Source organism: Anabrus simplex, chromosome 1, assembly GCF_040414725.1.
Source record: "Anabrus simplex isolate iqAnaSimp1 chromosome 1, ASM4041472v1, whole genome shotgun sequence".
Taxonomy (NCBI): Eukaryota; Metazoa; Arthropoda; class Insecta; order Orthoptera; family Tettigoniidae; genus Anabrus; species Anabrus simplex.
Genome location: NC_090265.1, coordinates 1741601277 through 1741626217, shown reverse-complemented (window position 1 = coordinate 1741626217; position 24941 = coordinate 1741601277). Strand labels below are relative to the sequence as shown.

The 24941-nt window shown below is 38.5% G+C and overlaps 1 protein-coding gene across 3 annotated transcripts in view; it reads left to right on the top strand.

Annotated features, from left to right (window-relative positions):
• LOC136882526 (uncharacterized) overlaps window positions 1-24941 on the top strand; it is a 97168-nt gene that overhangs the window by 46115 nt on the left and 26112 nt on the right. For 2 of the 3 annotated variants that reach the window (XM_067155134.2, XM_068229659.1), the window contains exons 2-3: window positions 8345-8470; window positions 17351-17438. In XM_067155134.2, the coding sequence (XP_067011235.2) occupies window positions 8373-8470; window positions 17351-17438 (186 nt within the window). In that variant the 5' untranslated portion in view covers window positions 8345-8372. Of the gene's footprint in view, window positions 1-8344; window positions 8471-14709; window positions 14836-17350; window positions 17439-24941 lie in introns of those variants that run through there. The other variant, XM_068229662.1, reaches the window with a different exon arrangement.

The following is a 24941-nucleotide window of genomic DNA, read 5'->3' as shown; positions in this document are numbered from 1 at the left end:
TATTTGGTATAAATCGTGGCCGTATCATTTATTATTTGTGTGTTGTATGATCTGTCTTCTGTAACAAAACATGTGAGGTTATGTCACGATACGTCTGCTGTTTGTATATTAATACGAGTTTATTTAATGTAAGAACACGTAATTAATAGTATATAATTTATTCTAACCTGTAAATATGATGTGTAAATCCGATGTAATGTTGTGTAACATAGGGTAAGCGTCCAGAACAACGCAAATTTTGCCACTAGAGTTTTATAGAATGTTCTATCCACTACATAGGTTATTGGAGACTCGAAAAGATACGAGAAAACATGTCGTGTTATACTTTTCTAGAAGCCTGGCCAGGCAAGGTATATAAAGAGACAGTCGTGGGGACTGGAGTTGAGTTGTTAGCGGAAGTCGCTAATCGAAATCAGTGTGTGAACTCATGTTGTGATTGTGTTGTATTGGTAGTTGGTTAACATGCTAATGTAGCAGTCAAGTGTTTGTTCAAGATGGCGGTTCGGTAATGTGTGTATAAATGTGTATATAATTTGTAAACACAACAGTGTACACAATTGACAGCATCCCGTGTGTGCGTCTTTTAGATTACGGTACTATAATCTTTATCTTCCGCAGCTTATCCCGCTTGCTCAGGATCCCTGCAAGCACTGAGGAACGAAAAGAGTTGTGGCCGGGATTTAAGGTCGCATATCCTTCCTGACACCACAGGATTTTCAACTGAAAATCCCACCCCAGCAACAGCAGGAATCAAAACACGGTCGCTGGGATGACATGCAAGCAGCTAAGCCGCTACACCATCCTACTCCCCAATAATAACTATAATGTATTGTATATGAAACATCGGTGAGCAAAGGAAACCTCGTAACTTCTTCGGAGTAAAGTTTACAGAAGCCCAATACTGAGCGGTGTGCAATGGCTGGAGAAAAGAAGCTCAATACTGAGCGGTTAGCAATGGCCGGAGAAAAGAAGCTCAATACTGAGCAGTGTGCAATGGCCGGAGAAAAGAAGCTCAATACTGAGCGGTTAGCAATGGCCGGAGAAAAGAAGCTCAATACTGAGCGGTTAGCAATGGCCGGAGAAAAGAAGCTCAATACTGAGCGGTGAGCAATGGCCGGAGAAAAGAAGCTCAATACTGAGCGGTTAGCAATGGCCGGAGAAAAGAAGCTCAATACTGAGCAGTGTGCAATGGCGGGAGAAAAGAAGCTCAATACTGAGCGTTGAGCAATGGCCGGAGAAAAGAAGCTCAATACTGAGCGGTTAGCAATGGCCGGAGAAAAGAAGCTCAATACTGAGCGGTGAGCAATGGCCGAAGAAAAGAAGCCCAATACTGAGCGGTTAGCAATGGCCGGAGAAAAGAAGCTCAATACTGAGCAGTGTGCAATGGCGGGAGAAAAGAAGCTCAATACTGAGCGGTGAGCAATGGCCGGAGAAAAGAAGCTCAATACTGAGCGGTTAGCAATGGCCGGAGAAAAGAAGCTCAATACTGAGCAGTGTGCAATGGCGGGAGAAAAGAAGCTCAATACTGAGCGGTGAGCAATGGCCGGAGAAAAGAAGCTCAATACTGAGCAGTGTGCAATGGCGGGAGAAAAGAAGCTCAATACTGAGCGGTTAGCAATGGCCGGAGAAAAGAAGCTCAATACTGAGCAGTGTGCAATGGCGGGAGAAAAGAAGCTCAATACTGAGCGGTGAGCAATGGCCGGAGAAAAGAAGCTCAATACTGAGCGGTGAGCAATGGCCGGAGAAAAGAAGCCCAATACTGAGCAGTGTGCAATGGCGGGAGAAAAGAAGCTCAATACTGAGCGGTGAGCAATGGCCGAAGAAAAGAAGCTCAATACTGAGCGGTGAGCAATGGCCGGAGAAAAAGAGCCCAATACTGAGCGGTGAGCAATGGCCGGAGAAAAGAAGCCCAATACTGAGCGGTGAGCAATGGCCGGAGAAAAAGAGCCCAATACTGAGCGGTGAGCAATGGCCGAAGAAAAGAAGCCCAATACTGAGCGGTGAGCAATGGCCGGAGAAAAGAAGCCCAATACTGAGCGGTGAGCAATGGCCGGAGAAAAGAAGCCCAATACTGAGCGGTGAGCAATGGCCGGAGAAAAGAAGCTCAATACTGAGCGGTGAGCAATGGCCGGAGAAAAGAAGCTCAATACTGAGTGGTGAGCAATGGCTGGAAAAATGAAGCTCAATACTGAGCGGTGAGCAATGGCCGGAGAAAAGAAGCTCAATACTGAGCGGTGAGCAATGGCCGGAGAAAAGAAGCTCAATACTGAGCGTTGAGCAATGGCAGGAGAACAGAAGCCAAATACTGAGTAATAGCCGGAGAACAGAAGCCCAATATTGAGCGGTGAGCAATGGCCGGAGAAAAAGAGCCCAATACTGAGCGGTGAGCAATGGCCGGAGAAAAGAAGCTCAATACTGAGCGGTGAGCAATGGCCGGAAAAAAGAAGCTCAATACTGAGCGGTGAGCAATGGCCGGAGAAAAGAAGCTCAATACTGAGCGGTGAGCAATGGCCGGAGAAAAGAAGCTCAATACTGAGCGTTGAGCAATGGTCGGAGATCAGAAGCCCAATACTGAGCGGTGAGCAATGGCCGGAGAACAGAAGTGCTACACTGAGCGGTGAGCAATGGTCGGAGAACAGAAGCGCTATTCTGAGTGGTGAACAATTTTCGGAGAAAAGTCCTATACTGAGCGGTGAGCAATGGCCGGAGAACAGAAGCCTAATACTGAGCGGTGAGCAATGGCCGGAGAACAGAAGTGCTACACTGAGCGGTGAGCAATGGTCGGAGAACAGAAGCGCTATTCTGAGTGGTGAACAATTTTCGGAGAAAAGTCCTATACTGAGCGGTGAGCAATGGCCGGAGAACAGAAGCCTAATACTGAGCGGTGAGCAATGGCCGAAGAAAAGAAGCCCAATACTGAGCGGTGAGCAATGGCCGGAGATCAGAAGCCCAATACTGAGCGGTGAGCAATGGCCGGAGAACAGAAGTGCTACACTGAGCGGTGAGCAATGGCCGGAGAACAGAAGCCTAATACTGAGCGGTGAGCAATGGCCGGAGATCAGAAGCCCAATACTGAGCGGTGAGCAATGGCCGGAGAACAGAAGTGCTACACTGAGCGGTGAGCAATGGTCGGAGAACAGAAGCGCTATTCTGAGTGGTGAACAATTTTCGGAGAAAAGTCCTATACTGAGTGGTGAGCAATGGCCGGAGAACTGTTCCTGGCATTTTCACTGTTCAATGATAGCCCAATTATTCGACCATTGGAGTCTTCTCTTCCCTTCCCAGGCAACGCGGCAAGCCTTCTCAAGACAGATGGAGAAACATTGGTTATCTCGTGAGTGGAATTACGCGGTTTTCATTGCTTTGCAACGATATACGTGTAAAATTATTAATGCAACATTTTACTATTCTACTGCGTACCGGTATACAGTACACTGCTACTGAAAAAAAAAAATGAAGTGAACGAGTGGATATCGAAACAAAAATGAAAACAAGAGCAATGCAGTATAAGTAAGTATTTTTACATAGCTAGACAATGGGAGATACAAACCGACACATATTTTAGAAGGAATAGTTCAGAAAGGGCACCCTGTGTAGCGGCAGACGAAAACACTAAATCAAACCAAGATTCTATTAAAAATGGGCAGGCTCAGCTCTTTTCTGAACTACTCACTTTAAAACAACTACGACGACCCGGCGACGCCTAGTGGTACACGAATACCACCGGCCTAGGTGTTTCATCTGCTTGAAAGAACATCGATGCTACATCTTACTTCGAGCGGGTGATCCCAAAGTTTATTTATGCAGGAACCTAGCTTGGTATACGTAGTCGCTCTCTCTACAAGTTGCTGGATTGCTGTGAGAATACTTGAAGGTATAAGTGTCTTACTTGCTACCAAATATTTATTGTATTCTTCTTGCCATTGAAGTGAAGCCCATACTCACGGCTCATGCATCACACTCGATCAACAAGACTCTGTCGATCCTCCTTGTTAGTACAGCGTCATCAAAATACAGTGGCCTCAACGTAGGAAGGTGTCTGGTTCGTGCGTGCACAGGCATATGCTTTTCTTCTCCCACCGTGATCTATTCTGACCGTGAGCCATGTACAAGCTCCTTCTATATAAATGAATGGGTCAGCGTCTAACAGAATTCTAACGAAATTTAAATTATAGGTTTGACACATTTTTTATTATTTTCCTTTCATATTTTTCCCCGCGGAAACTGGGTGTTTTAGATCGTTACCTATGTTTTCTTACCTCTGGGCTGATGTGATAGAAAACTATGACAAACTAGCAGTTAACCGCGGCTTCGCTAGCGTGGATTTCGTAATATGTTAAAAGTAATAGTTTATCTGAAAATCCCTAAGGTATAAAAACTCACCGAAAAATTAGTATTTTTTCTCCAGAAACTCTTTGAAAACCACGTTTGTGGTATTGCCTTTTGGGGCTAGATGACCATGCGACATAGAACTGTACCTGTGAGAAACAGTCGTCTCCCAAGTCGAAAAAAAAAAAAACATGTTCTTTATTTTTAAAAGAAATTAGAAAAACATATTTCCACGTATGTAACATCTTCAGTTTTTGAGATATAAGTATCCCCATAAAAATAATTCAACCTATTTATCAGTCCTTCCTCCATCCCCAACCCTCACCTAAGTGGATTTTCCGAAAATAAAAAATACATGTTTCTTTATTTTTAAATGATATTCAAATACCAATTTTTACGACTGTAACATCTTCAGTTTTGAGATGTAAGTATCCTCATAAAGTATAATTCAGCACTTCTTTTACTTCTTTTGACTCCTGTTAAGTGCCTCTTCCGAAACAAAAAAATGCGTGTTTCTTTATCTTTAAAGGAGATTCCAAATAGTCCTACCAGTTTTTCTGTAATATCTTCAGTTTTTAAGATATAGATATCCTCATAAAAATAATTCAACTTCCTTCTTCACTTCTTTCCACCCCTCTACCCCCTTTAAGTGAACTTTCCGAAAACAATAAATACGTATTTCATTTATTCGTAAAGCAGATTCAAAATACCAACTTTCACGTCTGTAACATCTTCATGGTCTGAGATATCATATAAGTATCCTCATAAACAGAATTCATCTCCTTTATTTAATTTCACCCCGCCCCCACCCTTTAAGTAGATTTTTCTGAAAAGAAAAAAATACGTGTTACTTTATTTTTAACGGAGATTCCAAAAATACGAATGTTCACGTCTGACATATTTAGTTTTTTTAGATATACAAATAATTCAACCAATGTTTTTCAATTCTTTCAACACACCCCCGCTAAGTAATTTTCCGAAAACAAAAGAATACGCGTTTCTTTATTTTTAAAGGAGATTCGAAATACAAATTTTTACGTCTATAACTAGTTTTTGGGTTGTACTGTAAGTACCCTCATACAAAGAATTCAACTAACTTTTCAATTCATTCACCCACTCCCCCTTACGTGGATTTTCCAAATAAACAAAATAGTAGGCTACGTGTTCCTTTACTTTGAAAGAACATTACAAATACAAGTTTTCATATCTGCAACATCTACAGTTTTTGAGATATACACTAAGTATCCTCATAACAAGATTTCAACTGCCTTTTCACCCCCTCCCTTAAGTTTATCCCCCCCCCCCCCCAATGCGTTTATTTTTAAATGAGATTCCAAATACCAGTTTTCACGTCTGTAACCTTCACTTTTTGAGATACAAAAATGTCCTCAAAAAATAATTTTTTTTCACTTCCTTTCGCCTCCCCCCTAAGTGAATTTTCCAAAAAGAATAAACTACGTGTTTATTTGTAAGGGAGCTTCCGAATACCAAGTATCATGACTGTAACATCTTCAGTTTTTGAGATATATGTATCATCATAAAAAGAATTCAACTCCTTTTTCGCACTCCCCCATCTCCCAAGTTGATTTTCCCCCCAAATGCGTGTTTCTTTATTTTTAAATCAGATTCCAAATTCCAATTTTCACGTCTGCAACATTTTAGTTTTTTAGATTTAAGTATCCTCATACAAATAATTCAACTATTTTTTTCAATTCTTTCGCCCCTTAAGTGGATTTTCCGAAAGCGAAAGAAAACATATTTCTTTATTTTTAAAGGAGATTTCAAATACCAATGATCACGTCTGCAACGTCTTTAGTTTTTTGAGATATAAGTATCCTCATACAAAAAATTCAACTTTTTTCTTTGCTAGTTGTTTTACGTCGCACCAACACAGATAGCTCTTATGGCGACGAAGGGACAGGGAAGGGCTAGGAATGGGAAGGAAGCGGCCGTGGCCTTAATTAAGACACAGCCCCAGCATTTTCCTGGTGTAAGAATGGGAAACCATGGAAAAGCATTTTCAGGGCTGCCGACCAACTTTTTTCAATTCTTTCATCCCCCTTAAGTGGATTTTCGGAAAACAAAGAAATACGTATTCCTTTATTTTTAAAGGAGACTGCAAATACCAACTTTCACCTCTGTGACATCTTCATTTCTTGAGATATCGGTATCCTAATAAAAAGAAATCAACCCGCATTTTCATTCCTTTTTATTACCACCCCCTTAAGTGATTTTTCCGAAAACAAAAATTTACATGTTTCTTAATTTTTCAAAGATAAAAAAATACCAATTTTGTAACATTTCTGTAATATGTTAAGTTCATGAGTTGTTCTCTAGATATTCTCATTTTAGAAGTTCACGCTCTTTTTTCAGTTCCCCTCAAGTGGATTTTCCGAAAATAAATCATCGGTAATTTTTTTTTACATTTACAGGAGATTCCATATACCAATTTTCATGTCTGTAAAACTTTATGTTTCTGAGATATACTGTAGATATAGTCTATTTTTTAATCCATGCCCCTTGTCACTCTTACCCACCCCCATTAATTGGATTTTCCAAAAACAAAAACATGTTTCTTTATGTTTAAAAGAGATTCTAAATACCAATTTCTACGTCTGTAAACTTTTAAGTTTTTGAGATATATGTTCATTTAAACAACTCATCCGCCCTTTTCACTCCCTTAGCGCCGGAATAACCAAAAATACTCCTTTATTGAGCACCTACACTCTAATATAAATGTATCCCCAAAATTTCATTTCTTTATGTGGAGTAGTTTTGGCTCGGCGATGATAAATCAGTCACTCAGTCAATCAGGACATGTTAGTTTATATATATAGATTTCAATCTTATTTATAACCCGTTAGAAGGTTCATGACAAAATGAATTATTAATCATTCTTGGTCGAATGGGTATTTTGTGTACCACTCCTTGCTACTTTCCTAATGGACACCCCCAAACAGTCGTTTTGTTTGATATTTTACTAGCACCCATGTTAATACTCAACATTGCACATTCAAGAAGCTTGTTCATGCCTTTCGCTCCAAGTAATCGTTCATAGTAGCAACAAATTGCTGTTATTAGTGTTCTGTAAGCTCGTTCCATGTTAAAAAAAACAGCACTGTTCTTATGGACCTACAAGGAGTGAACACACCACCTCTCAGACATCCATAGTACTATTTTTCAACGACCTGGGTTAACAAAATGCAATTGTTTAGTGATGTTTTCTCCCGGGATGAGTTTTTACTTATTTTCTTGGAATCTGCACTTTGCTCATGGGGAAGGAAATATGCACATATTGCACATATATTTCACAGCAGCGGACTACAGTGTACTTCAAGTTAACCACTGTCACATCATAAAGTGGAGTGTGCCTTGTGCCGTTCCTCCAATGAAAAAAATACTTTACGATTTTTATTTTGCCTTCAAACCGCTTTAAATTTGAATTTCCATTCCTAAAGAAGGTACGTGGTATATTTAGGTACATTTTCATGGTTTTAGTAAAGTTCCCAAAATTTTACATCCATTTTTAATTTTTTTTTTTGCCGCCTACGGCTATAAATGACCGCCGCCCACGTATTTAACTGAGGCCCACCAAGTGTCAAATATACACTCATGGCCCATATTTCTAAACAAATGGCATCTCAACCATTCGGATTGGATCGCTACTTCTGGAACTATCAGACCGAAAGTCAGCACATGATTCCATTATACTAAGGTTCAAGAAAAATAATATTATCAGTCCCATATCCACATGTCTGCTGGTCAATAAATTCCTTTCATATTTGTAAAGGGCTAAAAGGAATTTGGAGTTCCATTGCTTTTATTTACCGTACTTTAAATTTCTTCTGTGTTTTCTTTCAACAAAAAATACACATTTTAATAATCGTGTTCTGAAAATCCTCAACTGGGTAATCCAAACATAGACAATCAGGAGTTTGTTGTATGTATATGCAGAAAATTAACCGAGTTAGTCCGGATTTTTCTATTTTTATAACTTGTTTCCACTCTCTTGTAGATATCATGAATGCATTGTGATTGTGGGAATGGTGATCAGCAACATCTACCTACCAGCAGGTGAGAGTTATCCCACAACCGAGAACTGCTTCAGTGAGGGAGTTCCAATCGATGAAGAGATAAACAGGTAATTTCTAATATTTTGATTGATGCATTCACCGCCCTAATTGTAGACATGATAATAATTTCTGAATTACAAAACTGAAGTTGTGGTAATGGTAGTGATGTTAAATCTTCAGAGATGCAGTAACAAAGGCATGAACATAATAGTATGTTCACCGGACGAGTTGGCCGTGCGGATAGGGCCGCGCAGCTGCGAGCTTGCATTCGGGAGATAGTGGGTTCGAATCCCACTGTCGGCAGCCCTGAAGATGGTTTTCTGTGGTTTCCCATTTCCATACCAGGCAAATGCTGGGGCTGTACTTTATTTAAGGCCACGGTCGCTTCCTTCCCACTCCTAGGCCTTTCCTATCCCATCGTCGCCATAAGACCTACTGTATCTGTGTCGGTGCGACGTAAACAAAATAAAGAAAATAATAATATGTTCGGAATGCTCCCTTTATGGGTTGAGGTGGCAGAATACATCCACGGTATCCTGTACCTGTTGTAAGAGATGACTAAGAGGAGAACCCAGGGGAGTGTGGATTCGCGCCCCTAGTGTCCAGAGGAAAGAAACTGACAGCGCTCATTATCACTAGGAGGGGCCACATTTTAGGATCAGAAGCTGCCGCCTGGAAATACGTTCGCCATCTCAACTTTACGAAGAAGTGACAGAGAAAGAAGATTAAGAATGCCTTAAAATTACGATAAACAGACTATTAATTTGAATTTATTACCGAATAGTCACCTTCTGAACTGGAAATGAAATCTATTTCCTTGCATATCTTAGTCTAGCAGTTACCCGCGGCTTCGCTCGCGTGGATTTCGTAATATGTTAAAAGTAATCGTTCCTCGTACTGTACTAAGACATTATCTGAATATCAATAAAGTATAAAAACTCACCGAAAAACTGAGTTTCATTCAACCCAGAAACTCTTTGTAAAGCACGTTTGTGGTATTGGCTTTTGCGGCTAAGATGACCATGCGACATAGAACTGTGCATGTGAGAAAGTCGGGGAAAAACCCCAACATGTTTCTTTATTTTTAAAAAAGAATCCAAATACTTATTTCCACGTCTGTAACATCTTCAGTATTTGAGATATAAGTATCCCCATAAAACATTCAATAATTTTACCAATCCTTCCCGCACCCCCACCCCCACCCCCACCTAAGTGAATTTTCCGAAAACAAAAAATGCATGTTTATTTATTTTTAAAGGAGATCCAAATTACCAATTTGCACGTCTATAACATCTTCAGTTTTTGAGATATAACTATCCTCATAAAAAATAATTCAGTTTTTTCACTTCTTTTCACCCCCGTTAAGTGTCATTTCCTAAAGAATACATGTTCCTGTATTCTTAAAGGACTTCCAAATAGGCCTACCACGTTTCACGTCTGTAACTTGTTAAGTTTTTGACATATTCCGGTACTCATTTTAAAAATCAGCCGCTTTTTCAATTCTGTTCACCCTCTTAAGTGGATTTTCCGAAAACAAAAAAATATGTTTCCTTATTTTTAAAGGTGATTCCGAATACCAGTTTCAACGTCTGTAAAATCTTCAGTTTTTGAGATATAAGTATCCTCATTTCAACTTCTTCTTCACTACTTTCCGCCCTTCTCCCCCTTTTAAGTGGACTTTCCGAAAACAAAAAATATGTGTTTCTTAATTTTTAGAGGAGATTCAAAATACCAACTTTCACATCTGTAATATCTTTAGTTTCAGAGATATAAGTATCCTCATAAACAGAATTCAACTCCTTTACTATTTTCACCCCCCCCCCCAAGTCGATTTTCCGAAAACAGTAAATACGTGTTTCCTTTTTAAAGAAGATACCAATTTCCACGTCTGTAACATCTTTAGTATCCTCATACAAATAATTCAACTAATTTTCAATTCTTTTAACCCCCACCCCCTTCAAAAATTTCCGGAAACAAAAGAATAAGTGTTTCTTTATATTTTAAGGAGATTCCAAATACCAATTTTCACGTCTATAACATCTTTAGTTTTTGAGATATAAGTATCCTCATACAAATAATTCAACTAATTTTTCAATTCATTCACCCACTCCCCCACTTACGTAAATTTAAAAAAATAATACGTGTTTTTTAACTTTGAGAGAACATTAGAAATACAAATGTTCATGTTTGTAACATCTTCAGTTTTTGAGATTTTCAGTAAGTATCCTCATAAAAATAATTCTTCTCGTTTTTCACCCCTACCCACCATTAAGTTGATTCGCCCCCACCCCCGCCAAAGTGCGCGTTTCTTTATTTTTAAAGGAGCTTCCAAATACCAATTTTCACGCCTGTAATCTTCAGTTTTGATATATAAGTATCCCCATAAAAGGAATTCATTTTTTCACTTCCTTTCACCTCCCCATTAAGTGAATTTTCCAAAAAAAATACGTGTTTATTTATAAAGGAGCTTCCAAATATAAAATCTTACGTCTGAGACATCTTTAGTTTTTGAGATATAAGTATCCTCATAAAAATAATTCTACTCCTTTCTTTCTAACACCCCCTCCCCCACAAGTTGATTTTCCCCAAAAATGCGTGTTTCGTTATTTTTAAAGGAGATTCCAAATACCGATTTCATGTCTGCAACATCTTTAGTTTTTAGATATAAGTATCCTCATACAAATAGTTCAACTAATTTTTCAATTCTTTCACCCCATTAAAATGGATTTTCCGAAAAAAAATAGTACATGTACCTTTATTTTTAAAGGAGATACTTTTCTTTTTTTTTTTTTTTTTGCTAGTTGCTTTACGTCGCACCGACACAGATAGGTCTTATGGCGACGATGGGACGAGAAAGGGCTAGGAGTTGGAACGAAGCAGCCGTGGTGTGAAAATGGGAAACCACGGAAAACCATTTTCAGGGCTGCCTACAGTGGGGTTTGAACCTACAGTACTATCTCCCGAATACTGGATACTGGCCGCACTTAAGCGACTGCAGCTATCGAGCTCGGTGAAAGGGGATTCCAAATACCAATTTTTACATCTGTAACATCCTTAGTTTATGAGATATGAGTATCCTCATACAAAGAATTAAACTGGGCCGATGACCTTAGATGTTAGGCCCCTTTAAACAAGAAGCATCACCATCATCATCAAGAATTAAACTAATTTTTCAAGTCATTCACCCCTCCCCCGTAAGTGAATTTTCCAAAAAAAAAACCAACGAAATACATATGTATTTATTTAAAGGAGACTCCAAACACAATTTTCACCTCTGTAACATCTTTAGTTCTTGAGATATCATTATCCTAATAAAAGGAATTCAACCCCCTTTTCAGATCTTTTTACCTCCCCCCTTAAGTGCTTTTTCCGAAAATAAAAATACGTGTTTCTTTAATTTTAAAAGAGATTTAAAATACCAATTTTCACATCTGTAACATGTTAAGTTTATAGGATGCTCTGTAGCTATTCCCATTTTTAAAATTCGCCCTGTTTTTCAGTTCTCCTTAAGTGGATTTTCTGAAAATAAATTATCTCTGTTTCTTTACTTTTACAGGGAATTCAAAATATCAATTTTCCTGTCTGTAACAATTTACATTTCTGAGATATACTATAGATATAGTATTTTTTTAAATTCACCCCCTTTGTCACTCCTGTTCACCCCCCTGCCCCCTCCCCCATTAATTGGATTTTCCAAAAACAAAAAAGTATGTGTTTCTTTATTTTTAAAGGAGATTTCAAATACCAATTTTCTTGTCTGCAACATCTTCAGTTTTTGAGATATAAGTATACCATACTCTTAAAAGGTAATCTACACTTTTTCACCTTTTTTCACCCCCTTTTAAGGGGATTTTCCAATAAGAAAGTACATGTTTCTTTATTTTAAAGGAGATTCTAAATACCAGTTTTTACATCTGTACACTTTTAAGCTTTTAAGATAGAGATATGCTCATTTAAACAATTCACCCCTCTTTTCACCCCCTTAGTGACAGAATATCCAAAAATCCATTCTTAGTGAGCACCTACACTCTAACATAAATGTATCCCCAAAATTTAATTTCTTTATGTCTAGTAGTTTTGGCTCAGCGATGATGAATCAGTCAGTCAGTCAGTCAGTCAGTCAGTCAGTCAGTCAGTCAGTCAGTCAGTCAGTCAGTCAGTCAGTCAGTCAGTCAGTCAGTCAGTCAGTCAGTCAGTCAGTCAGTCCTGACATGTTATTTTATAATTATATACAGTATATAGATGTAATTATGAGGTAAACTATTGATAAGGAATCTGCCACTTGGGCAACTGCCCTATATGCATATCATTGATTGATTGATTGATTGATTGATTGATTGATTGATTGATTGATTGATTGATTGATTGATTTGTGAGTGAAGTAATGCAAGGGATTGAGAGTAATCAGAGAGAAGCATTGGTTAACTGTGTTTGTACACACAATGGCTGAAATGCCACATATCTACGCTCATAAAGAATTTTGTTTCAAATGATCGTTCGTGTCACATCCCTGAACATTGACAATTCCTCCTAGGACATCCTGTATATATAAGGTCAGTCTGATTGCATAAATAATTTAAACATTATTAGTCCCTTCATCTTCAAATTATGGGTATTCCCCTTATGGGGTTTCGATTCCAGTGGCGCTACCATGATCAGAAACATTTTAGGAATTCATTTTCTTGAGCATATTCGAAACGGACTGGTGTACTGACTCATCATAACACAGTGGTACTTCTTATGGCATGTAACAATAATAATGCGCCATACAAGCAGGGTTGCCATGCATCCTGATGAAGCACGATGTTCTGAATTTAAGCGTTAGAGGAAAGATGTCCCACCTGAATTTTTAATTTCCTGAATTTTTACTATTACTAGAAAGAGCTTGTCTCTGTGCACATAATTTGGTGTGTTTTCTTTTTGAATGTAAGTACTTTCAATTCATCTAAATTTTGTTAATTAACTCTCCAAAGTCACAAGAAGCTTGATTTGTCTTTTCTGTTTACTTGATTCTGAATTAGACAGTGGCATGTGATGAACACATTTGTTACCCAGCTGTAAGGTTTTTAAAAGCAAGCACAGCCCCCATCACTTTCTTTAAAGCCAACATTAGTATTTTATAAACTCACTCGATAACTAAGTGGAAATACAACACGCAAACGGATCAGACAAAATAAATAAATAAATAAATAAATAAATAAATAAATAAATAAATAAATAAATAAATAAATAAATAAATAAATAAAGTGTTAATAATAATAATAATAATAATAATAATAATAATAATAATAATAATAATAATGTTATTTGCTTTACGTCCCACTAACTACTCTTTTACGGTTTTTGGAGACGCCGAGGTGCCGGAATTTAGTCCCGCAGGAGTTCTTTTACATGCCAGTAAATCTACCGACATGAGATTGGCGTATTTGAGCACCTTCAAATACCACCGGACTGAGCAAGGATCGAACCCGCCAAGTTGGGGTCAGAAGGTCAGCGCCTGAGGGTCTGAGCCAATCAGCCTGGCATTTTAGGTATTAAAGAACTTATTTATTATAACTCACTTGAATAAGAATATTTTTAACAATATATTCACGCCAGTGATGGAGCCATTATAATTTATGCTACAGCAGATTTTGAAAAATTACACTTAAGAGTTTCACCCACTGATGCTTCATAATAGAACAGTTATGGTTTTTACAGAAATATACAGGGACTAATTTTTTGTTTTATAACTTAAAAAGCCTAACCTAAACTCAATGAGCAAAATTTAGCAGGTATTTTACTGTCACCAAAATTTTACAGTTTCATTCGCTTACTGAGCGTAGGTACAGCAACGACAAATGAGGAGAAATGTTCCTCACGATGTATACCACTGTCATATTCATGAAGAATGCTCTAGAACTCCTAAATTTCACCTATATTCCAAGAGGAACCTACAAAAATTCACAATATACCACCATAACAGGCAAACCTACTCTTACAGAGCAACCAAATAAAAAATTATTTTACTTTGCACTTGGCTCCATGTTCATGCTGGGCTACCTACATATTTTTCCGCATGCCTCGATAAACAAACTCTACACATAACTCTACATATGCCATCAATGAATCGTTCCCAAATTTTCATACATGCCGAAATCCAAAAATAAAATAAATAATAAATAAATCAATTCATTTCATAAAATGGCTATTTCTATTAGCAAGAGTACCTGCAAGTGGCTCTGCTGTGTTTCTTTTTTCTTGTAGCCTCTGGTGTGAGGCGCTGAACATTTCGAGTGTTAACTAAAACTAATATTGTATGTACCTAAGCTAGCTGCTCTGCCGCCATAAGATACTGCGTGTCTTGAGCGAGGTCAACAGCTATCACCCCACCACCCCAAGAGGAGGCGGCTTGAAGCTCCTGCGTCAACCAAGTGACTTGAATTTTGCTGGGGTAAGCTCTCTTTCATGCCGCAAAGAAAGCCAGCTCGCTGGAGAGTCCTGAATTGCGGTAAAACAAACGGGTCATCAAGACAGCTGTACTTGCCTTAGCTTAGCTGTTTCAGGTTTTTTAACTTGATAAAGAAGCATTCTTAGGAATAATACAAAAATGTAAATACAAAATTCTTTACCCCAGCAGCTCTGGGGTAGCTGGCATTCAGTGCACTCCACTGGAATTAGATGTCAGTAAAGCTATCAGTTTGTTTATACAGTACTTTGAAATTCTTTGCTTTGTTTGTAGTGTTGAAATTTCTATTCTATCTTCTTTGTGTTTATTAAACTGTTCTGATAATAAATAAATGACTCCTGAAAAATAAAATAAAATAAAAGTTAATATTTCAATATAATGTTAAAGACATGATATGTTGCCTTTCATGTTTACATTCTGAATAATGAGTCTTTTTTAACAAAGATTTCACAAACTGTTCAGTGTGACTGTTACTTATAAAAGAGTAATGCAAATTTAGACAATGTAAAACCATGTAAAATAAATCCACTTTAACATTGTTTTGATGTGCTATTAATATACTACCCTCACATTGTAAATTACAGTACAGTGAATGCCGTTTATTGTAATCACGGATAATGTTATCGACCATATTATACAATCACTTTTATGAAGTCCCGTACAGACAAATACTAAAGCATTGAAAATATTCTGGCCGGGCTGAGTGGCTCAGACGGTTGAGGCGCTGGCCTTCTGACTCCAACTTGGCAGGTTCGATCCTGGCTCAGTCCGGTGGTATTTGAAGGTGCTCAAATACGTCAGACTCATGTCGGTAGATTTACTGGCACGTAAAAGAACTCCTGTGGGACTAAATTCCGGCACCTCGGTGTCTCCAAAAACCATAAAAGAATAGTTAGTGGGACGTAAAACAAATAACATTAATTATTAAAATATTCTGTTTATTGTGATCGTGAATTCGGTTTATATCATCATATTTGATGTCAAGTATTTCGTCCTCAAGTATGCGAGTATTATTGTGCCTTGCCTGAACACACATCTTCAAATATGAAAGTTCTAAAGGCTGTAAAACCTTGAAAGAATGAGTAAGAGTTTTATGTTGTGCGAGTATGTCTGGTGAAAAGAAAAGAGTGTTAGTGATTGGGAAAAGTAAGAACCCACATTACTTTAAAGGCAACAATAAGTATGCAGAGGACTATCATTCCGACACTAATGCATGGATGACTGCCCTGATTTTCAAAGAATGGCTACTGGAGTGGGATAATAGGCTGAACCGCAAAATAGTTTTGCGGGTTGACAACTGTGCAGCACACATTGTGAATTGTGAGCTCAAAAACATCAATGTGGTTTTCTTACCGGCAAATATGACTTCATTAATTCAACCACGCGATCAAGGAATCACTCGCACCATGAAAGCGTATTATCGCCATGAAATGCACACAAGAATCTTAGAAAACATAGACTCACATAAAAAATTGCCAGTGCCCTTGCCGAAACAATCAGCCTTCTTGATGCCCTGCATCTTCTAGCCATGCCATGGTATAATGTCTCAGCACATACAATAAAAAACTGTTTCCGGTATGGGGGATTTTTAAGAGAGTTACCCGAAGTAGACGAGGATGTTGAACTTTGTCCAACCGGCTTAACAGAAGATGAATTTCAGGAATGGATGAACATTGATGATGGCACCATTACCGATGCAAAACAAAAGACGACATATGTGAGGCAGTTACTTCCACAGAATTAGATATGAGAGGTGAAGAACATGGAGCAGAAGATAGTGATGCTGATGATGACAATGTTGCCGAAACTTCCCGAACATGCTGTACTGCAGTGCTGTGTACCGGAATCTGTTTCATTGTAGTGCATGTAGGTTATGAATAAATACAGTAGGCTACCTATCAATTTTTATTTTTCGGCTACTGTTATCAGCCAGTTAATGTTATCAAATTATCTGCGTCCCAGAGTCATCATAATAAGCGGCATCCACTATATTTATTTCTGCAATGGGAGGTATGAAAATACTTTGTTGCATCAAAATGTCCTGAATTTTTATATTTCTGGTATGGCAACCCTACAACGAGTGTGGGAAGTACAGTCTGGGTATTTAATTACTGAACATTGTACAAATAAATTTTGGTTGGGCACATGTGTAATTGATATGCTATAACAAAATGCATTCACAACTAGGCTGTGTTGTTTGGTCCATGTAACATGAATCAAAATGCTAAGTATTTGTGTTGTATTGGGCGGTCTGAAGCAGTGACAATCAAGTTGTCACTCAAAGTGAGTTTCTTCTATACCCTATCTTGAATCTATATTTCTGATGGTTAAATTTTGTGTTAGTTTAATCTTGGGTCTATTGGATCCTTATTCTTTATTTACCATTACAAGCTTGAAATAAAGTTATTATAATTTCGTGATATAATTCATTAATTTTATTTCTAATTATCTGATGTAGATTACTTCTAGAGATAATGAGTTATGTACATCTTATTTACAGATATGTTGAACAGGAGTTTCCCCATAAGTCTGAAGCCTGCACAGTCTACAGTGTTCCCCAACAATGTATCCCCAGGAGAGAACAGCAGGTAACATGTCTAAAATTTGTTACTGGTGAGGGAGTGGGCAGGGTGGGCAAAGATGGGCACGCAAAGAAAGGAGTATTTGAGAACATTATCCTTAATGATAATATACCTCATAAATAATAATAACAAAAAGTAGTCAGCATCTGTCTATAAAAGTACACTAAAATACGAAGGTCGATCAAATATAAACAGGATTTTTTGTTCCTGAACATCAACAGTTGGTAGGACTGGCCCCACACTTCTTCTATGCTTAGGTGGGACTATTAGGAGTGAGGAGAGTGTGCTGTTAGATATTTCCCATCATTTCATCAGTAACACTCACGATGTCGGAGCAACATGTGCACCCCTCCACTATGCAATGCATAATTATAAAATCTCTTGCTCGTGAAGGAGTTACAGTGGCGGAAATTTGCCAGAGATTGACTGCACAGTTCAGTAATCAAACATTGTCAAAGATGCGTGTGTTTGCCTGGCATAAAAAGTTCAGGGAAAGACGAGAACGTGTGGAAAATCAGCAACATGATCACTGTCCTCGGACCAGTATTACAGACGAAAACATTAGTGTGGTCAAAGACATTATTGATGACAATCGACGGGCAAGAGTATCAGAAATTGCAGAACAAGTCGGAATCAGTGATGGGAGCTGTTAAGTAATCATCAAAAAAGACCTACAGTTCCGTAAAGTGTGTTCCAGATGGGTCCCTCGCCTTTAGATTGAAAATCGGAATTTGAAATGTTTGGAGGGCTGTCAGAGGCTTACACCAAGGTTTGCGGAAGAAGGTGATGCATTTTTGAGTCGGATCATCACCTGCGATGAAAAAATGGGTCCACCACCACACTCCTAAATCCAAACAAGCCAGTAAGGAGTGGAGGCAGAAAGAGGAGGTAGCACCAGTGAAAGCCAAGACTCGGCTATCAGCTGGCAAGGTTCTTGCAACAGTTATTTTTTGATCAGCGAGGCATTTTGCTGATTGATTTTTTGCCTGAGTGACGCACAATCAATGCTGCTTACTATTGCAAGCTGCTGAACAAGGCGAGGTTTCCATATTGCCACAAAAGACGAAATCAACCGATTCGACAGGTCATCCTCCTCCACGATGATGCGCGGCCTCATGCTGCAGTTCTAAAGAACTATTAAAATATGCAACATAATTAACTCACCTTAAACATACAACCTGTCGTAGGGTTGCTGATATAGATTCACGAAATCACACAAAATGCTTATTTAAATGTTCTTCAACAAGCTGAAATAGCTGTTGAAATTTCTCATTGCTCATTCGAAAATACACTTTGAATTTCTCTTCATCGTGCAACAGCGATTGAAACAATGTACAAAATTCACCATTTAAATTCCTGGATAAATTTATGTCGTGAACCCAAAATCTTTGATTTTGCCTTTGTTCTTCCCTCTCGGGATCTTCAGCCAACAGAGCAAGAGCCAACAAGCGATCCATTAGTTGCGATCGACTGAGTCACGCTTCATACGCACTACTGTGACAGAATGATGATAACAGCTATCTAAATGGCGAGGCACGCTTCCGGTAGGTATGAGTGCATATGTGAGAAATTCTTCTCGGAACTTCTTCTCTCCGCGTCTCCCTTCCGCTAGATGTGAGCGGGCCTTAACTGTCTCCAAGCTACAGGAAATGCACTGGACTACACTTGATCATCCTCCTTACCCAGACGTATTGCCCTGCAATTTCCATTTGTGCGGACCGCTTAGAGGAGCTCTAGGAGGGCAGTGATTTGAAGATGACGAGAGTGTGGAAGACTTTGTGCGCAAGTGGCTGTTGACACAAGCCTGTTGTTTTTATGATGAGGGCATCAAAAAGCTGCCCATACGTTGGGACAAATGCATTTCCAAAGCAGAAAACTATGTGGAAGAATAAATTGTAATTCCCCTGTGTTTTTCAATAAATGAAACATTTGTTCCGAATGAGTAAATTTATAATACCAATATAAATGGTCCGTTATTGGACATTATAAATTTTCCAGCTAACTCATTCCTGGTAGCCAGCGTTTCGCCCCCGTGTGCTAGGCTGGGCTCATCAGTTGGTACCTAACACACCTACCAAGACGCACGGCTAGTGCATACCGTGGGGGCCACTGCGTAGGCTAATTGTAGCCACCGGCAGTGCCAATGCACTATGACAGACTTTTTCTCATTACCAAAGATTAATGCTTGCTTGGCCATCAGATGATATAGATGTTGATTCCCGTAGGGAACCTGAAACATTTGTTCCGAATGAGTAAATTTATAATACCAATAAAAATGGTCCATTATTGGACATTATAAATTTTCCAGCTAACTCATTCCTGGTTGCCAGCATTTCACCCCCGTGTGCTAGGCTGGGCTCATCAGTTGGTACCTAGCACACTTACCAAGATGCATGGCTAGTGCATACTGTGGAGGCCACTGCGTAGGCTAATTGTAGCCACCGGCAGTGCCAATGCACTATGACAGACTTTGTCTCATTACCAAAGATTGATGCCTGCTTGGCCATCAGATGATATAGATGTTGATGAGCCCAGCCTAGCACATAGGGGCAAAACGCTGGCAACCAGGAATGAGAGCTGGAAAATTTATAATGTCCAATAACGGACCATTTATACTGGTATTGTGAATTAATTACCGGTCACGTACGAAAGCAACCGCCGAAGTCACGGATGACAAGCTCCATTTATGAAACTCGGCTGCGTGGTATTGACGAGAAGTTTCTACATGAAGGGAGGATATTTTAACAGTAACAAACAGAAGAAGTTAACGGATTTTTTTCTCTAAAGGTGTTAACGGAGGTTTGTTTCTTGTTTCACTACCACATGTACTGTATCCTGTCTTCTAAAAAGTTACTATAATAAAAGTTATAATTGAAGTGATGCTGTAAAATAGTTTGTTTGTATATTTTTAAATACTGTTAAAAATAATGTATTCAGTATAATCCCATAGATACACATGATCAAAAACGGTATTCTCTATATCTAAAAATTTTGATAACTCGAAATAAAATTTAGCTCCCGAGGTGATTTGAGATATCGAGGTTCCACTGTAATTGATAATTTTCAAGAACTAATATCATCATTATACTTCCATGGCTAAATGGTTAGCTTGCTGGCCTTTGGTCCCTGGGGTCCCGGGTTCGAATCCCGGCAGGGTCGGAAATTTTAAACATCAATGGTTAATTTCGCTGGCACGGGGGCTGGATGTATGTATTGTCTTCATCACCATTTCATCCTCATCATGACATGCAGGTCACCTATGGGTGTCAAATTGAAAGACCTGCACCTGACGAGCTGAACATGTCCTTGGATACTCTTGGCACTAAAAGCCATACGCTATTTCATTTCATTTTGTCATTTTACTGCTTCTTTCTCCTTATCCAGCTCCTGTCTGGTCGGGGCATTTATGGCACTTCTCCAGCTTCCTGTCTCATTCCACCATTCCTCTTCTATAAGTTTCTTCTTGTACTCCTCTTTATTGATTCAATGTACCTTGTTCTAGTTCTCCCTCTCACTCACTTTCTCTCAAACTTCATCTCCATCATCTGTTTTGGTATTTTTTTCTCTTCCATCCTCTCTACATGTCTAAACCATCTTAGTTGAGGAAAGCAACGGGAAACCACCTCACTCCTCATTTCCCTAGTACGCCTCTTCACACATCTTTGTTTCTCAGTCTGTCTTTCCTTGTCTTTTCTACCATACATCTTAGGCATTTCATTTCACTGGCTTGAATTCTACTCTCCTCCCTACGTGTCACTGTCCAGGTCTCGGCCACATAATTCGATATGTGTGCTTAATACATTTTGTACAAAATCTCTTTACACTTCCTTGGTACTTAATTTTTATCTTTTTGAGCTATCAAGTCATTTCTGTTCGGGGATTCAGTCAGAATGGTAGTTCTGCCTCAGCAAAGGCCATTTCAATTTTAAACTTGCTACTGGAGAGACAGAGAGAGCATGCACGAGGAAGTTGGAGGAGGATGAGCACACTAGAAAAATGTACTTGAAAACATTATCCTTAACTAATATATAATACTAACTTCCACCCATTTCTGGCTCTTTCCCGTGTGAACACAGCCCCTGTAAGACCTGCCATTTACATACACCAACCACCACTTTTACCAGCAGCATCATTAACAAGTCTTATCCCATACAACATCATCACGATTGTACTTCATCCATCATTTATACTAGTTTCAGTGCAAATTCTACCCAGCTTTCTACATTAGCTATACTAGAAATACACTAGCTAAATGTATACGTGGCCACCACAGTACCTGAAAAACCCCAAACATAGATCTTCCCATTCTTATTCACATTGGGCACCCTCAAACCACATTCAATGAAGGTTTCACTGTTAAAGTCCTCAATAATTTACCCCCTACTTCCCACCCTCTTGCCTTTAGAAATTCCATAGTGGGATATCAACTAGTGTTCAGGTCCAGGGAAGCACCCGGCCTTAACATTAAATAACTGCTCCTTTTTTCCATTCTCTTGTCTGTTCATCCTCTAACTCCCCTCACCTCACACAGCATCTACTTGCCAACAATGACCATCATCATTCTTTCCTCCACAGACGAAGGCTGCAGCCTAAAATTTTGGACCCATGTTTTTCTTTTATGTGTACTCTATCCATGTCATCTTCCCTGGTAAGTTGCTGCTCTCCATCTGTTTCTTAGATGTATAATTACATATTTCATTCTTGCTAACTTTCATACCTGAATATTAATATATTATTAGAAATATTTGTAGTTAACACAGTGAAATTTCCAATATGACAGAAAATAAGACCACAGTGGTGAGCGATAGAAAAACGATTACTTCATGCCAAGAGACACTACAAACTAGCTTAAATCATTGGTTTCCGTTACTTTATACATTAAAAAATTAAAGAACCCATCTGTCTATTGGTCATATTGGTTGGAAATTAGCTTTTCTAAGATTTTCAATCAATCAATCAATCAATCAATCAATCAATCAATCAATCAATCAATCAATCAATCAATCAATCAATCAATCAATCAATCAATCAATCAATCAATCAATCAATCAATCAATCAATCAATCAATCAATCAATCAGTCAATAAATTGATCAATCAATGAATCAATCAATCAACCAGTTATTTGAACTGACATCACTGATGAAGGGAATGGATGATTTTGCTGAAACATGTACCGTATGGCAAAATAAATAGTTTTATATCATTATAAGGTGTATTGACAAGGCGGACTCAAGTAAAACTATTTTAAATAGTTCTGTAATAAATACATACCACTTAGTCAAGCACCTCTTCTCCTTACTCCCAAGTCTTCCCAGCCCAAAGTTTGCAACATTTTTTGTAACACTACTCCTTTGTCAGAAATCACCCAGAAGAAATAGAGCTGCTTTCCTTTGAACTTTTTCCAGTTCTCGTATCAAGTATTCCTGGTGAGGGCTGGAGCCATACTCTAACTGTGATCTTACCAGGGACTCCTTTACATCCTTACTACTACTACTAAATACTCTCATAACCATGTGAAGAGATCTGTAACCTTTCTTAACAACCTCATTGATATGATTTGGGGTCATTCTAATGATGACTGGGTCCAGTACTAAAATATTAAAGGTTGGGCCAGGAATTTTAGCCATGTCTTGTTAAGTCCTCTGAGACTAGGTGTTTGTAAACGCAACATATCACACTATCGACCATTACAGAGACATGCAATAGTTAATACATATACATCTCTCTGCATAGAGCAAGTATCAGGAAAACCATCTTGCTGTAGAACTGAGCTCTATTCACATAAATTGCCAACTTCACTGGGAAATGGACAGAAGTAAGAAGAGATTTTAGGACATGAGGTAATTTAAACACCTGTATAACCTTACAATAATACTTACTGTACAGACAATGAATCTAAATGATCTTATGTCATACAAAGCTTACAAGAACACGAATATGGTATGTATGTGTCTTACCCAACCTCTTTGATGTTTTATTCTAGCCCAACCTACTTCGTTGCTTTCAACCTCTTTGCTCGGGATGTCTTTCTGCTTTTAAACAAGCCCATTGAACAGGCAGTTGTCCAGGGTGTGTTGTGAGTGAAGTGATGCAAAGGATTGAGAGTGTACCAGAGAGAAGCATGGGTTAACTGTGTTTGAACACACGCTGGCTAAAATACCACATATCTACACTAATTAAGAATATTTTTCAGGTATGGTGTTTTACGGCTCCTACAATGGTAGTGCTCATGCTGCTATCGAGAAATACCGTCAGCGCTTTCTGACACGTCGAATTCCTGATCGTAGAGTGTTTACCAGAGTTTTCATCATTTGCGTGAAACAGGTGTCCTTCCAAGTTCCCATTTTTCTTCTGAACGTGTAGTTCAACAAGCTGTGCAGGAACAGCAACACATTGTTGAAATGGTGCAGCCTAGTCCTATTACCAGCACACGGCAACTTTCTGCACGTATCAATGTCCCACGAACACGTGTATGGCGAATATTACATTTGGAAAACTTGTACCCATTTCAAAACGTCAGAGAGGTGCACGCCACTTGCTGAAAAATAAATGTACATTAAATACATTCTCTCTCGGAAACCATTCTGAACAGGGCATATGTCCAAATGAAGATTTTTGCTTCGAATGATCATTCCTGTCATATCCCTGAAGACTGACCATTCCTCCTGGGACACCCTATATAATACCACCTTTAAGATACATCTACACACTACCAGCACTACTCAGTTCCTGCAATATCATCATTGCACTTAGAAAAACTGCTCTGTGGTAATATTTAAGCTTAAAACTCTGACCAGAAAAGTTCTGTCATTAAGGTTCAGATCGCATGAACTATGTCAATAAATGTTCATTCTAAGTGATACATGTGCTGCAGGTCAGTGTGTTTCTCCCCTTAAAATACAGTATTCTTAATTCCAAAGTGCAACCATGATATCTGATAACTAGGGTTTGGAAGTTTTTGACCTAAAGAATTACAAAATATGCAAGCAAATATGTCCTAAAAACTAGCTGAATATGACCTAAAGGGTAAAATATTACTTCAATATTTTAGGGTTAGGTTGCAAGTAATAGAGTATTACTAACATTAAAAGTGTCAAAAAGTGATAAGCGATAATACAGCATATACATTTCATCATGCAGACTGACAGAGTTACAGTAGGTATATTAAAACTTCATACATCATTCAATATCATAACCCTGAGGTGCAGTTCTTGTTCTGTTTTCCTGAAAAGGAAACCCTAATTAATTACTAACATGTCTTCTGGTATCTGTAAGCGAACGTTCGTACAGCATCTCTTTCTCAGAATCATGTCTTCTAAACCTGCTACCTACCCTTTTCAAAAAAAAAAAAAAAAAAAAAAAAGAAAGAAAAATACATCAACTAATTTTGAAATCCTGTGTTTGAAAATAGACGCGATAACATGTACCTTGTTAAAAGCGATGCTTTACCTCAAACAAAAATGCTCAAAATATAACCATATACAACCTTATATCACTAAAATGAGCA